This window comes from Eupeodes corollae, chromosome 1, assembly GCF_945859685.1.
Source record: "Eupeodes corollae chromosome 1, idEupCoro1.1, whole genome shotgun sequence".
Taxonomy (NCBI): domain Eukaryota; kingdom Metazoa; phylum Arthropoda; class Insecta; order Diptera; family Syrphidae; genus Eupeodes; species Eupeodes corollae.
In genome coordinates this window covers 211,744,485-211,758,229 of record NC_079147.1, presented here as the reverse complement: position 1 = coordinate 211,758,229, position 13,745 = coordinate 211,744,485, and the positions used below count along the sequence as shown (strand labels likewise).

Sequence of the window (13,745 nt, the reverse complement as noted above, 5' to 3'; positions counted from 1 at the left end):
ATGATCCTGGAGTCTTCAATACAGAGATAATAAAGCGTGTTCCTTGGATCTTTGCCATCTATCGGAAGATAGTATTTCAGAATTATGAACCAAAAAGATCAATAACTATAATTCTATTGATCGGATTTTCAAGGTCTCTTAATGTCGAAAAAATAATAAGCTACACACCACATGTACAAAAAAACTCACATTTATTTATTAAAAACAAATTTGTTTCATTTAATTAAACCTCACTCACCTTTTCACAAAATATTATTTATTTAAATTACATTTATATTATTATTTTATATTCATTCAATTTATAGCACAGTATTATATACAAATCGTAACTATCTAACTTATACCATATAAAATAAATATTAAATATTAATTTATGTATTTTATATTATTTTTGTTTTAAACTATGTGTAATTAGTTTTAGTCATGAAGCTGGAAAAACTTCTCCTCAATCCTTACACACAAATCGATAATTATTAAAATACAAGATTTAATTTATTTATTTATGTACAATAATAATTTCTTTTTAGAATAAATTCATTTTTATAACTTTAAAAAATTAAATCGAATAAAAAAGTTTTGCATTTATAGCTTTTTTGATTTTTCTTTTGTTAAATGCATTTTATGTAGTTTTTGTGTAGATGTGTGTTTCTATTATAAAATGATATAATTTTGTTTATAGTATCTAGCTTGTCCATTGAGTGGCGATGGAGATGGCGATGGCGATGGCGATGGGACACAGGGATAGGACTTGAGCTTAGTTCAACTCAGATTTCTTGGGAACGAATTTACATCATCATCCAATAAGTTTCTCTTTGTGTCTTGTGCTGTAGATGGCGGACTGGCTGACTGGATGGCTGGATGGTTGGTTGGCTTGGATGATTTTACATTTTACATTTTCCCATTCCACTCGAATGCAAACAAAATTCAGTCTAGCTCTTGTTCGTGCTCCTGTTCGGCATCGTCCTCCATTATTACCTCGTGGAGGACGCTGATGCGTGTCCTCAGGGTTGAACAGGATATTGTTATTGGAATGGAGCCGCTCGGAGGAAGGGGTGGCGGTGGTATGCTAATAACTTCATGGGCTCCCAAGCCAGATTCCACGGTAACAGCGCAACTGTCGCATTCATTTGATGTTGACGTCAGCAGATTTGGTGGTGGTGGTGGTGGTGCTGGTTGTTGAGCTGGAGCTGGAACTGAAGCTAGCGTTGGCGGTGTCGATGTCGTTGTTGATGTCGATGTTGATGTCGATGAGGAAGGCAACGTTGTGGAAGGTCTACCTACGTGAATCAGTGTCGAAGAAGAAGCGGGAGGAGGTGGAGGAGGAACATCGTTTGTTCGATTTAATAAATAATCCAGGTCATGAGATATTCTATCGAGCATCCCGTTCGAGGAGGCATCCAGGTCCACCACGCCGAGAGCTTTGTTTTCGCCTGACACGTCCACAGTTTCAGCTGATGAGAAACTTTCTTTCATACTGTCGGTCCTGTTTTGTTGCAGTCTATCAGCGAGGACACCTGTGTCTCGGGTCCTTTCAGAATGGTGGTCCATAGACGAGGATGTTATCATGATAATGGGTGGGTGTAGGGTTGATGTTTGCCGACTCATATAGCTAGCGTCTGTTTTTGATGATGCTGCCGTCGCTGCTGCTGCTGCTGCTGCTCCTCCCCCTCCTGCGGAAGAGCAGGGTGGTGATATCGATGTGCCAACAGCAGCGGGCATATTATGATCGAAGGGATGTTGTGATGTGAGTTTTTGTATCTCAGCAATGGTGACATGCTTTTGGGATTGCGGTGTTGCTTGTGTTTTCGTTAATGAAGTAGTCATTGTTGGCAGATTTTCCACAAATGGTTTAAAATGTTGAATGTCGTTGGGCTTTGCTGATGACATCGTCGTCGCCGGAATACTTGTACGTATGCCAATAATGCTGTCTGTAAGGAAAAGAAAACAATTTATGATGTCAAAAATAGCTTGATGATATTAACACTTAGTATATAATGTATGTATGTGTATACATTTTTTAATGTTGTGCCATTGCAGTTAACATTTTGTTTGTCGGCTGAGTATCTGTACAATGTAAGTACCGACTTATTCATACATTACATTGGGGAGATGAGTTTCTCTGAGGCAATGTTAGGAAAGGACTCTCAAAGAGGGAGACAAACTTATACCCTCAAGTTTGGATTCGTTTTTCTGTTTTGGGTTGTTATTGGCTTTTAACACGAGGCAAATTCCATCCCCGAATCATTTTTACTAACCCGGCAGGTATGAGTATACAATATGGCAAAGGACAGCTATTTATTTCATTCAAAAAGGTTTTCGTAAGAAAATCGAATTCAAATAAATGCCAGACAGAAAGAAAGTAACAAATTCAGATGACAAAGAAACAGAAAGCAATCAATAATTCAATTTCGATATTTATTGTCAAAAAATAGCAAATAAAATGAGAGAGAATAAAATATATGATCCTAAGTGGCGACGGCGACGAACGTTTGGGACGGATTCTAAATAAAAAAAAAGTCTAAGCACTTGAATAAATACTCAATAGAGTGATTTAAGGTTTGTTGGGTCTTCGGGGATAGTTGTCAGGATTTATATAAATTCCATAACGATATGTTACAGTTATCTATTTGTGGTCAAATTTAAAAGAATACAACTGGCAAAGGTCATGAGGGTAGATAGAAAAAACTGCTTTAATGGAAAAATAGGAAACACGTAAATCAAGGAAGAATTATCGAAACAATCATTCATACTTCAAGTTGCCCCTAAATATTCAGTGAACGCTTCAAAACAACGTTCGTGGATGAACAGAACATGGCGGTAATATGAAGTAATAAGACGTTCATTTTTCATACAAAGTACATTTGTTTGATCTTACGTCTTAATATTAAAGATGACTTTAAAGGTATGTCTAGCTTATATGTATATGTTCTTATGGACTATGTTCTAGTGATATAACCAGCTAAATTCTTCCTCTTAAGCGCTTTTTAGCGTAATAATCGCTCTTCTAGGAATTTGTTTAACAATTTAAATGAATTTTGGAAAAAAATATTTTCTTTGAAAAACAAATAAATCTTATTTAAAATTTGAAAGGACATTTAAAATTGATGTCCGTCATTTCAAATTTGGAGAGAACTCTAATAGATAGTCCAATATTTTGCAAAGGTTAGGGTAGGAGCCAATTCTTTGCAAGAAAAAACTTTAGATGGCAAAGGTGCTAACCATCACGCCAAGGGTAGTCCCAAAAAAAACTTCCAATTACTTATAGAAATAACCGAAACAAACCTCAAGGAAAAACTAAATAAATCCAAAAATACAACAGAGGAAAAATACCTTTGAACTTTTTGTGAAGTATAAGGTCTTTCTTTTATGGTAGCAGAACAGGTTTGGGGGTCTGAAAAGTATTAAACATTTTTTCGTTTGTTTGAAAGTCGAAATAGAGGCACCGCACATTTTATTTGTCATAAGAAGTGCTAAATATTCGGAGCAAAATGATTCCTAAAATTCCAATTGGAATGATACCTCATGGTACAGAATGATTGAAGAACAAACTATCGAATGTCAGAAGACAATGCAAGATATTGTAAAGATGCTTTATTCGATATTTTATTAAAATAGACTTAGACAACTTAAAACTGTCTCTGTTAATAAAGTTGAATCTTCGGTGCATAGATTTATTTACAAGCATTCTATTCACGATTTATGCAAACTTCCACAACGAAAATAAGGATACTTTTTTTTCATCTTCAAAAATTGTCAACTTGAATAATGTAGAGAATACGTGAATTCTATTTTTGATATCGAGAATGATTTTCAAGAAGCTTTGGCTATAATTTTTAAAAAGATCAAGTTAAGTGGACAGTAATGGACATTTCCAAATTTCGTCGGTGCGAAAAATGTACTTCCCTGATTCAAACTGACATAATTTCAGATCGCCTCAAGAAAGGCGAAGGGTTCCACAAGGAAGTCATTTAGGACCACTACTTTTTAACTTATTTATTAATAATATTCGGATTGATTTTAATTAATAGTTTTGTCTTATGTGTGCTACAGAACTATCTTCATAACTTATTTACTTGATGTACTTATAACGATCTGCATTTGAATGTTTCAAAATGTTATAGTAAGATGTTTCACAGTGGTGTGTCTCTAATATTGTATTCTTACGATAAACATGGATCTTCCCAATGCAAAGTTACTGGAATAAAAGGTTTGCGTGTGATATTTGATTTAGGATTCTCTTTTTCTAACTAGGATAATTTATTTCTAAGACCAGAATGGATACAACCGCCTCAATGTATATCCTCCAAATTTTAATTTTTGTCTTTCTATACATATCAATTCTTACAATCAATGTACAATCTTTAAATACCAAATAAAAGAAAAGTAGGCGGATACCACACCCATTTAGTAGATAACCGACTCCTTTCACTCTACTTAATTTCATTGATTTTGTCTTGGGTGTATGTCACGACTCCTGAGTACATAATTTTGTGTATAAGTGGTACACTTAAAGATAAAAAAGGAAAACAAGGCAACTTAAATTATTATAGACTCATAAGTAATATTTCGACAGTTTATAAGTTGCTTTCAAAAACACTACAAGATTTCAACTAGAAACAACCCAGGGAACAGGTTGGATTCACAGAAGGTTTCTCACCAACAGACCACTTACAGACGATGAATCACTAAATAAAAAAGTGCAATGAATTTCGACAACCAATATAAGTCTCATTTATAGACTTCAGTAAAACATTTGACTCCGTTAAACACAATAAAATATGGACATCCTTGAAAAACCAATATATGGATCTAAACGATATCAAAAACATACATATATGTACAAAAATAATGTAGCACAAATATAAACAGAGAGTACATTACGAAAATGTAGAATAACAGAAGGAGTAAGACAAGGGACCCACTTTCAAAAGGATATTTTCAAAAGACGAACTGGAAAATTAAATATGGCATAAGGATATATGAACAACTCGTTAACAACCTAAGATTTGCAGGCGATGAAGTCCCTATTTTTACAAGAGGTGTAAAAATACAGAAGATGACAACGGATATCACTGGCATATGCAACAACTATAGACTAAAAATTAACAAAACTAAAGTTTTGACAAAGCCCACATCAGAGAAGATATAATTATAGACGGAAAACTACATAAACTTAGGACAGATAAAAATCAAGAAAAGACAGAAATTAACAGACGCATCAAAAACAGCTGGAAACAATTCTGGTGTTTAGAACGAGGAAATATCTCTTTGACTCCGCTATTCTACAGGTGCTCACATATGGATTACAAACCCTGAGCTTAACTACAAAATCACTTGACCAGCTAAGGATCTGTCAGACGAAAATGTAATATAAGAATAAGATATGAAGTTATCCGCAACAATACCCGAATAATTTACTTAAATGGAGTTGGGCAGGACATATTTCAAGACTTCAGGATCAAAGATGAAGAAAGATATTTACAAAATGGAGAATAGAAAGTAAAAGACCAACAGAGATGACGATTTTGACCAAGTAAACGAAAATAAGTACAATAATGCAAAAATAAAGACATATGCGCCACCTTGGAGGAGGATTATGCCAATAACTAATAAAAATCAAATTCAATTTCCATAATTTTAAATTTAACTCAATTGTTTTTATATTTAATTTAATTTTATTTTGAGTATATAAATCTAAAACGAAAAAAGCAACTTTCAATCACTTGTTAAGCTGAAACTGTAGACAATTTTTTTCATTTGCAAACCTACCACTCTACTAAATTTCATTATTCTGCAACACTTAGAAGTAGTATTTTTGACTACTTGCTTTTTTATTTTGGGTGGGTACCACGCCTTCAAATAGATAATTATAATTTGTTGATGTTTCCCTTTTTTTGCATACACGTCTAGTCCAGTTAATAATGGTTTTCACCTAAAAAAAAATCCAATAGTTTTGAAAATCGGCACACTTACTAAGCGATGTCCCGATGACCCAAAAAAGGTCCCCAAGAGTCCGAAATGAGCTCTAGCGGCAGTTAAGAGAAACATGGAGAATGTTTCAGTTTTTCAAGTTTATCTCGAAAACTGTTTGTCGTATAAGACAATTTTGTTCCAGAATATTAAAGCTCATCGAATTTTATAAAATAACTCTAGCGGCAGTTAAGAAAAACAAATGGTTTTTCATGTTTATGTTCAAAACGTTTTGTCGTATCTAAAAGCAATCTTTTTTCTGAGGAAATATGATATTAATTTGTTTGCACTTGTTTTAGTTTGTAAAATAGCTCTATAGGCATTTAATGAAACCATGTGATAGTTTTTTCAAACACGTTGATGACGATTGTGTACCTAAGACCTTAAAAACGTTTATGGAAACTCTTATACTAAAGAAAACGAATAGAAAAAGAGAGTGAGTCGCATTAGGGCATAGCATTATATGAGTTGTGCGTCCCAAATCATGCATGTCTCCAATACTACCTTGCGCTAAATCAACTGGATAATTTGGAGTACTTTCTTTGGAAACATTTCAGAAAACAGATGACAGATTAAAAAATTTAGCTTTTGAGAATTTGTTCGGAAGAAATGCTACAGACAAAACCATATGACACTCTTTGGTTGGCATCAAAGTTTATTAGAATTTACAATGTTGCAGGAAAGGGTGCATGCACGCTTGTTTAGTGCAAAAACTAAAATCATTCCTCTTCCGTTCATGAACTCTCCACCGTACGAATATAATAACTTTACACTGAATTGCGCTATGCTGGCAGTTTGTGTTGCAAAATTTTACCAAAAATGCCTGGTGGTATAACATTTGACCAGCCTCTTTTTAAACAAAGTAAAGAAATCATTGCGTAGATTCATCTGAGTCCCGTCTATCAAAATGCGTAGTCAGATTGGGTGGATTTCCACTGTTAATGTCCTTGTTGTTCCGATAGATTTTCTGATAAGTGGAAGTGACCCGCAAGAGTTAATGAGCACTAAATACGCCCGGTTTATGTTGAAAAAATGCTGCAAGGAAAAGCATTCGCTAAAGCATTTCGTGTTTTAATAATAATGATGGAACAAGTCGACATAAGCCAACATGAATTAGAGGAAATCCAAAATCTCACGAAAAATGTTCTTGATGAGTCTCCTTCGTTATCTGCACTAAAACAAAACCTTCATTTGATCCATTTTAGTAAGAAACTACAAACATTCAGTTGTTTAATATGATTACATTGCTTAAAGATTTTATTCACGCTTAGCGGTCTGGAGATTGGAATGCCCATATTAACTGTGTTAAGAACACGATTTCCATGCCGCCGGACACTTCTCGTACGCCAAATCATGTCACCTGTATTTGCAGGACATGATAAAACTGCCTTCTGTGATGACCCCAGATGAATTTAAAACTTTGTGCAAGAGGATAACTTTACTATGAGAAGAACTGACCGATTTTGGACAGGGGTGTGGTCGGACCAGACTATTAAACAAACTCTAATGCGTGGAATAAAGAGTATAGGTGGCTTGACAGCAGGGCGTGGATTCACTGATAGTAGGGCTGACTGCTGCTCATGAAATTTTCTCATCACTCGAACAATTCACTGGCATCCTTTTTTCTACTAGTGAACAACATGAAGATTTTGGGGAGGCACGTAAAATTAGAGATGATACAGACATTGGAAAGCTATCAAATTGGTTCCAAATTCATCTTCCATTTCCAGTTACAAATGAAATCATGTCAAAAGCGAGTGGCATCATTGGAGATGATAAAGTAGCTTGCTATAATGCTTATTCTCTAGGCATGCAGGCAATGAGCCATAGTGGGACAACGAGTTTCAGAAGTAAGAAGGGACATACAAATAGAATACTACATTTTTTAAATGCCGATAGAGTTATTTTACAAGCTTAAACAAATTAGCATTATATTTCTATATGAGATGAGTTTGTTAAGATCTAATTTTGTAGAAGATTATTTTTTGATACGCCAGATAGTTTTTAAGATAAACCCGAAAAACCGAAAAAAAACCGTTTGTTTCTCTTCACTGCCACGGGAGTTATTTTATAAACTATAAGAGATAGGAAAAAATAAAAGCTTTTTTTTTATAGAATTTAATTATCTTTAATTTTATGGAACAACATTTTTTGATAAAAGAAGTAGTTTTCGAGATAAACGTGGAAAACTGAAACAATCTCCACATGTTTCTTTTAACTGTCGATAGAGCTCATGTCGGATTCTTGGGGAATTTTTTTTGGGTCTTCACCAGACATCCCTTAGTAAGTGTGCCAAGTTTCAAAATTGTTAGTTTTTTTTGAGGTGAAAACATTTTTTTTCGTTTATTGACTAGACTAGACCTACTTTTGTTCGAAAGCTCAAAATTCTTTACGATGTATAGAAAGTGTTGCTAATTTGTAGTTCTTTGCTTGATTGGTTTTTTATTAAGGGTTGGGTCATAAAACGGATGAGATTGTTCCTATAAATAAGTAGTAGTGCCAGAACTTGATTGGGCACTACCATGTCTTATGATTCTAACTGGTTCTCTGCTTGATAACTAAATAAATAATTTTATTTAAATATTAACGGAATTAATTTAATTCATGAAAAATAAAAAAAAGAAAAACTTAAAGATGTTCTTATCTTGTTCAATCCTGTACCTGGGTTATATGCAAATGTCCCTTTCATGTCTACACATTTATAAGATATAAATAATCCTGACACGAGGTCACATACAAATCTACATTAATATCAAATCCTCTTTATTATCCTTGTGCATAAATGCAACAGTTTGTTTTGTTTCCATTTTCCACATTAAATCCCAACACGCAGTCGGTTATAATAATATCTGTTCCATTGTTCTCAGGTCATGTTCATACTTATGTATATTGTATCTATGAGTAAATATATTGTGTTCTCTTAAGTGTATGAATATGCATAAGTACATGATCCTGTGCAACAGTTAATATTACCAACGTTCGTTCTTATTTTCTTTTTTATTTCCATTTATTTATCTTCATGTATGTAGGTACCTTCATACATAACAAAGGTTAGGTTTCTACAAGAGAAATGATTACCTACTGTTTTTGAAGGCTTACAGCTGCTATATGGCTTCTATATACGAGTAAGCTTGGGGCTAAATTAACTTTCTAGATTGAATACAAATAAAAAGTGCACTCTTCTTTAAACTGGGTGCAGATGTACACGTCACGTACTTATACACCTTGAGTAAAAGATTATTGTGTAGGTGTATGTATATTCTATATGCAAATGATTTAAATTCAGGATACAGGATGGCGCAGAGGAGAGGTAGTACCAAATGTATAAAAGTAAACAACGCAATTTTTATAGAGTGCTTCGGCACATGATGCGATGCTGGAGCTTAGATGACATAAAACAATGAATTACGAGATTTGACTCATAGTCTAAATGCTTCGAAAGATCCTTTATTTTGCTTTTTTGTTTGTTTTCAATATTTTTGTTGCTGTTGTTGTTGTTTTGCAATGCATAACCTATATTATGCCATTGGCCTAGAGGCAACGCGTACTCGTAACACACATGTGTCTACCTCTACCGCTTCTCATTAAATTTTTTGAATTTTTTGATGTGAGTTCTTCATTGAGAATTCTAAAACAGATGCGATATGGCGGTAAATTTCTCGTCATACATTATGACAGTCTGAAACGGAAATACGTATAGGAAGCTGTAGGTTTTTGAAAAAAAAAAAACTAAAAATTTCAGCAATCAGTGTTGACACACCAATATTTTTTTTTAATATTGTAATTAATTTTTCGGCTAAGAAAGTGAAGTTAAATAAAATATCAAAATTTTCAGCATTCGACATCTGTTGACACCTTTTTCGAACGCTTTGGTCATAGCATGAGTAATGTAATGAGTGACTTGCACTTCCAGCAGAAATACTTTTGAACTCTACAGAAACACTTTTACTCTCAATTCTTTAAATTTTGTTGTCAATTTTATGAAATGGTGTCGGTCGATAATGATGGCAATGTTCTATTCAGTACACTCAAAAATGATAGTCTAAAACCTTTTTTAATACGGTTTTCTTAAATCCTTTGTATTGACATAGATTTCAAGACTTTACTTTTACATATTAACTGATAACATAAATAATAGCGACTTAAATCGCGATAGTATGTGGTTGAATTTAAACGTCTTTAAGTTACAATTTCATATTTATGAGTGAAACGCTTTTTAAATTGCATATATTTTAAGAAATTACCTTTACTATACACTTAATAAAATACTATAAGGCAATCAGGACTTTTATCGCGATATTCGATGGTTTGGTTTAGTTAAAGGGAGCGGATCAAAATGCTGTATTTTAAAATACTGTATGGTCAAATTTCTGTACGATACTATACTGTATGATGATAAGGTGAGGTGTATTTAAAAAGTACCCGGAAATTTTAAATTTCGGGGGCTGGAGAGTCCGAAGGTCAATTTTTGTATTGTTTTGAAATATGTCGTACATGCCAATTTTCAGCTATATTTACTGTTTACTTTATCTGTGGAAGTTGCTAAGGTTCGACGTGTTCTTTTTGTGGGCTCTAAGATTTTTCCTTATTTAAACAAAAGAAGAATTGAAGTCAAAGAATGTGTATTACATTTTTCGTTTTAAATGAAATAAAGTCAGTGTGTGAAATGTTACAAAAAGACTGGTGAGTATACTATGAACAAACAAGTGTTTACGAGTGGCATAAGCGTTTCCAAGATGGCCGCGAACACGTTGAAGATGACGAACGCTCCGGTCCACCAAGCACGTAAATAATCAACGAAAATGTGAAAAAAGTAGAAAAAATGTTTATGAATGATCGCCGAATCACAATAAGAGAAGTTGCTGATGAAGTTGGCATGTCAAATACCTCATGCCATAACATTTTTTCAAATGTTTGCACCACGATAACGCACCTGCTCACTCCTCGTTGTTTGTTCGTAAATGTTTGGCCAAAACAATACCGTAGTCATGCCCCAACTACCATATCAACCGATATGGCTCCGTGTGACTTTTTCCTGTTTTTCCTCGATTGAAAAAAATAAAGGCCGAATAGCTGAGAATGCACAAGGACAAATCAAAAAGTGAATATCAAGAGTGCTTCGAAGATTGGAAAAAGCGCGGGCATAAATGTAGTATAGGGCTACTTTGAAGGGACCACATTAATGTAAAAGAATAAATAAATATTTTTTTTTTAAATAAAATTTCGGGTACTTTTTGAACGTATGGTTAATATTCAGTCTCTCAAAATACTAATTAAATGACGTTTGTTAGGAATTTTGAACCATTCTATTTTTTTTTATTTTTTTGGAGTTAATATCGCTCTCCCAAGCTGTTCAGTTGCTTGTTTAATCGCGTATATCTTTGCCTATTTGAAGTGAGGAAGTCAAGAGCTTTTGAATGCAAGCAATCTCAAGAGTTTTTCCAAATGTCCAACAACGCCAAAATAAAAGCATTTTCGGCGACATATGGCGGGAAAATGCGGGCAAAAACACGTCAGTCGAGAGCATATTTGAAATAAGCGTCAATATGGTGGTTTCTCCTCTATTTCAATTTTTGAAAAAGTTATACTTTTGATGTACTTATCCTCAGAAACGCGGCAACTACGTACTCTCAAAAGCACATTTCTATTAAACTTACTAAGACTACCTACAACTTTAACATTAACTGGTTTCCTTTCAGGTCAAAAATAAACCCTTAGCTCTTAGACTATAAAGTCCCGTACAAAACGTGACGAATTCGTTGATTTTCTTACTTATTCTTCGAATCTGTTCGATTTCTTTCTTAAACATCGTAGTATTGAGATGGCTAAAAAAACTTGACCACGGTTATCGAATTTTTTTCTTCAGGCAAAGAATTGTATTGAAAAATTCCCTCCTGCAAACTTTTCTCTTAAAGATATTTTTCATCAAATGAGTATTAATAAACCTATTAAAATTTCATAGTCACATTTCAGACACAAGCTGACTTTTGATCTGTGTTATCTAATATCTCGCAAAAAGCTTCGTTACCATCACCATTTTTGTAGTATTGTTTAATAACTTTTAACTCGTTGTTCGATTTTGATTTTACATCCATTAACGAAATTAACTCTCTTTCTTTGACTTTCTGTCACTTTACAAAAAATTCAGGAATTCACTTAAAAATTGCATTGTTGAAAACTACTTATCTTATTTTAAATCGTTGTCATCTTTCTTTAAAATCTTTAACTTTTGAAGATTAAATGATCTAATATCATAACTATATGCAATATAGTATTGCAAAAATAGAACGAATGTTCATTAAAGTGGCATCACTTATTCGAAAAGTTAAATTGAAAACACCAGGAGCAGCATAAGCAGCAGCAGCAGCAGTTCTCCTCATTATAAATTTCAAAAGTCGAAAGTAATGAAGCAATACAGCTTAGCATCAGATAAGTTTTCTATAAACCTGATGATGTAGGGTAGAAGCAAATATCTTATATCTTTTCAAAACTTTTTGTATATCAAAAGAAAAGTTATAAAGAAGAATGTGTCACACGTGTATTTTTGGCTGTAGGTTAGGTTGGTGAATACAATACTTTATGTTTTTGATATTTTCTTTAAAAAATAATAACTGTTTCTTGTTTGTTATTAAACTTAACATAACAAAAGGGTTCTTATGTTTTATGATATAGGTATGAGATATGTTGATGTTGAAATTATTATTATTGTGATGTTTTTTTTCCTTTTAAGTTATTTTTATAAACAACTTTCATTGAAAATTTTTACCCATTCTTCATTTTGTATTCAATAAAAGAAAAGAGAAAATAATCATTCGTAAAGAAAATACCTGTGGGTTGTGAAACTTTAAACCATGAAAAGAATTTATCAGTCTTAACCATTTTTGAGAAGAGGGAATATAAAATCGATTTTTTCACTTTTACAATCAAGTTCCAATTTTCCAGGTGTCAGCATCCGTGTGAATCTTATGTGCTACCTTTAACCACCTGGGGAGGGAGGTAAGGTATGCACTCATATAGATTTATATAGAAAGTCTATTGCCGATTATCGAGTTCAACTCATACACCAACGTAACCTGTAATTCTTTTTTGGTTATTTATTTTACTTCGTTGAATTCAATCGTTTCTCCATTTTTTATTTGTGGCTGGAGATACCATGTGATTCTGGAGAGTTTTAAAGGGTTCAAATAGTTTAAGGAGATATTGTTGCAAGAAAAAAAAACATAATAAATATGAAAATAATATTTTTATTTTTAAAATCATTAAATGATAATAAAAATAAAAATGAACCAGCATAGTGTTCAAATATGCGTTTCGCCCCGGTGCAATGGTTGGGCTCATCAGAAGATGACCATTGCACTTTGTCTTGACGCATATTTTCTCGAATAAATCGAGATTCCATATAATATGAGCTACATAGAGCTGTGTTCGGAACAAACAGTTCGACTGTTAACATTTCATCTTCCAAAAAAACATAAATTTACAATGTCCGTTCAAGTTAAATATTGGGTCAAGAAACCTTGTAAATAAGAACGGTACCTACACTCTGGAAAAACTACTGACATTTTAAAGATTCACAAGTGTTTTTATTTTAACGGATGTTTCCATTTGTTTTGCACACTTCTGCATTTCACTGGGCAGCTTTCATTTTTAAAACTCTCACATTTTCACATTTTAATGAAAAAAAAAACTAATGACATGAAGAATTTAATTTATGTACGTTACTCAAAAACAACTGAGAATAATAACGGTGTAGCTCGTAGTGTTGAAGAAAAGCC

General features: G+C 33.3%; 1 protein-coding gene across 1 annotated transcript in view; it reads right to left on the bottom strand.

Annotated features, from left to right (window-relative positions):
• Positions 1 to 441: 441 nt before the first annotated feature.
• LOC129954275 (uncharacterized) overlaps positions 442 to 13,745 on the bottom strand; it is a 214,844-nt gene continuing 201,540 nt past the window's right edge. The window contains exon 23 of the mRNA XM_056068118.1: positions 442 to 1,928. Coding sequence (XP_055924093.1) covers positions 925 to 1,928 — 1,004 coding nt within the window. The 3' untranslated portion in view covers positions 442 to 924. The remainder of the gene's footprint in view (positions 1,929 to 13,745) is intronic.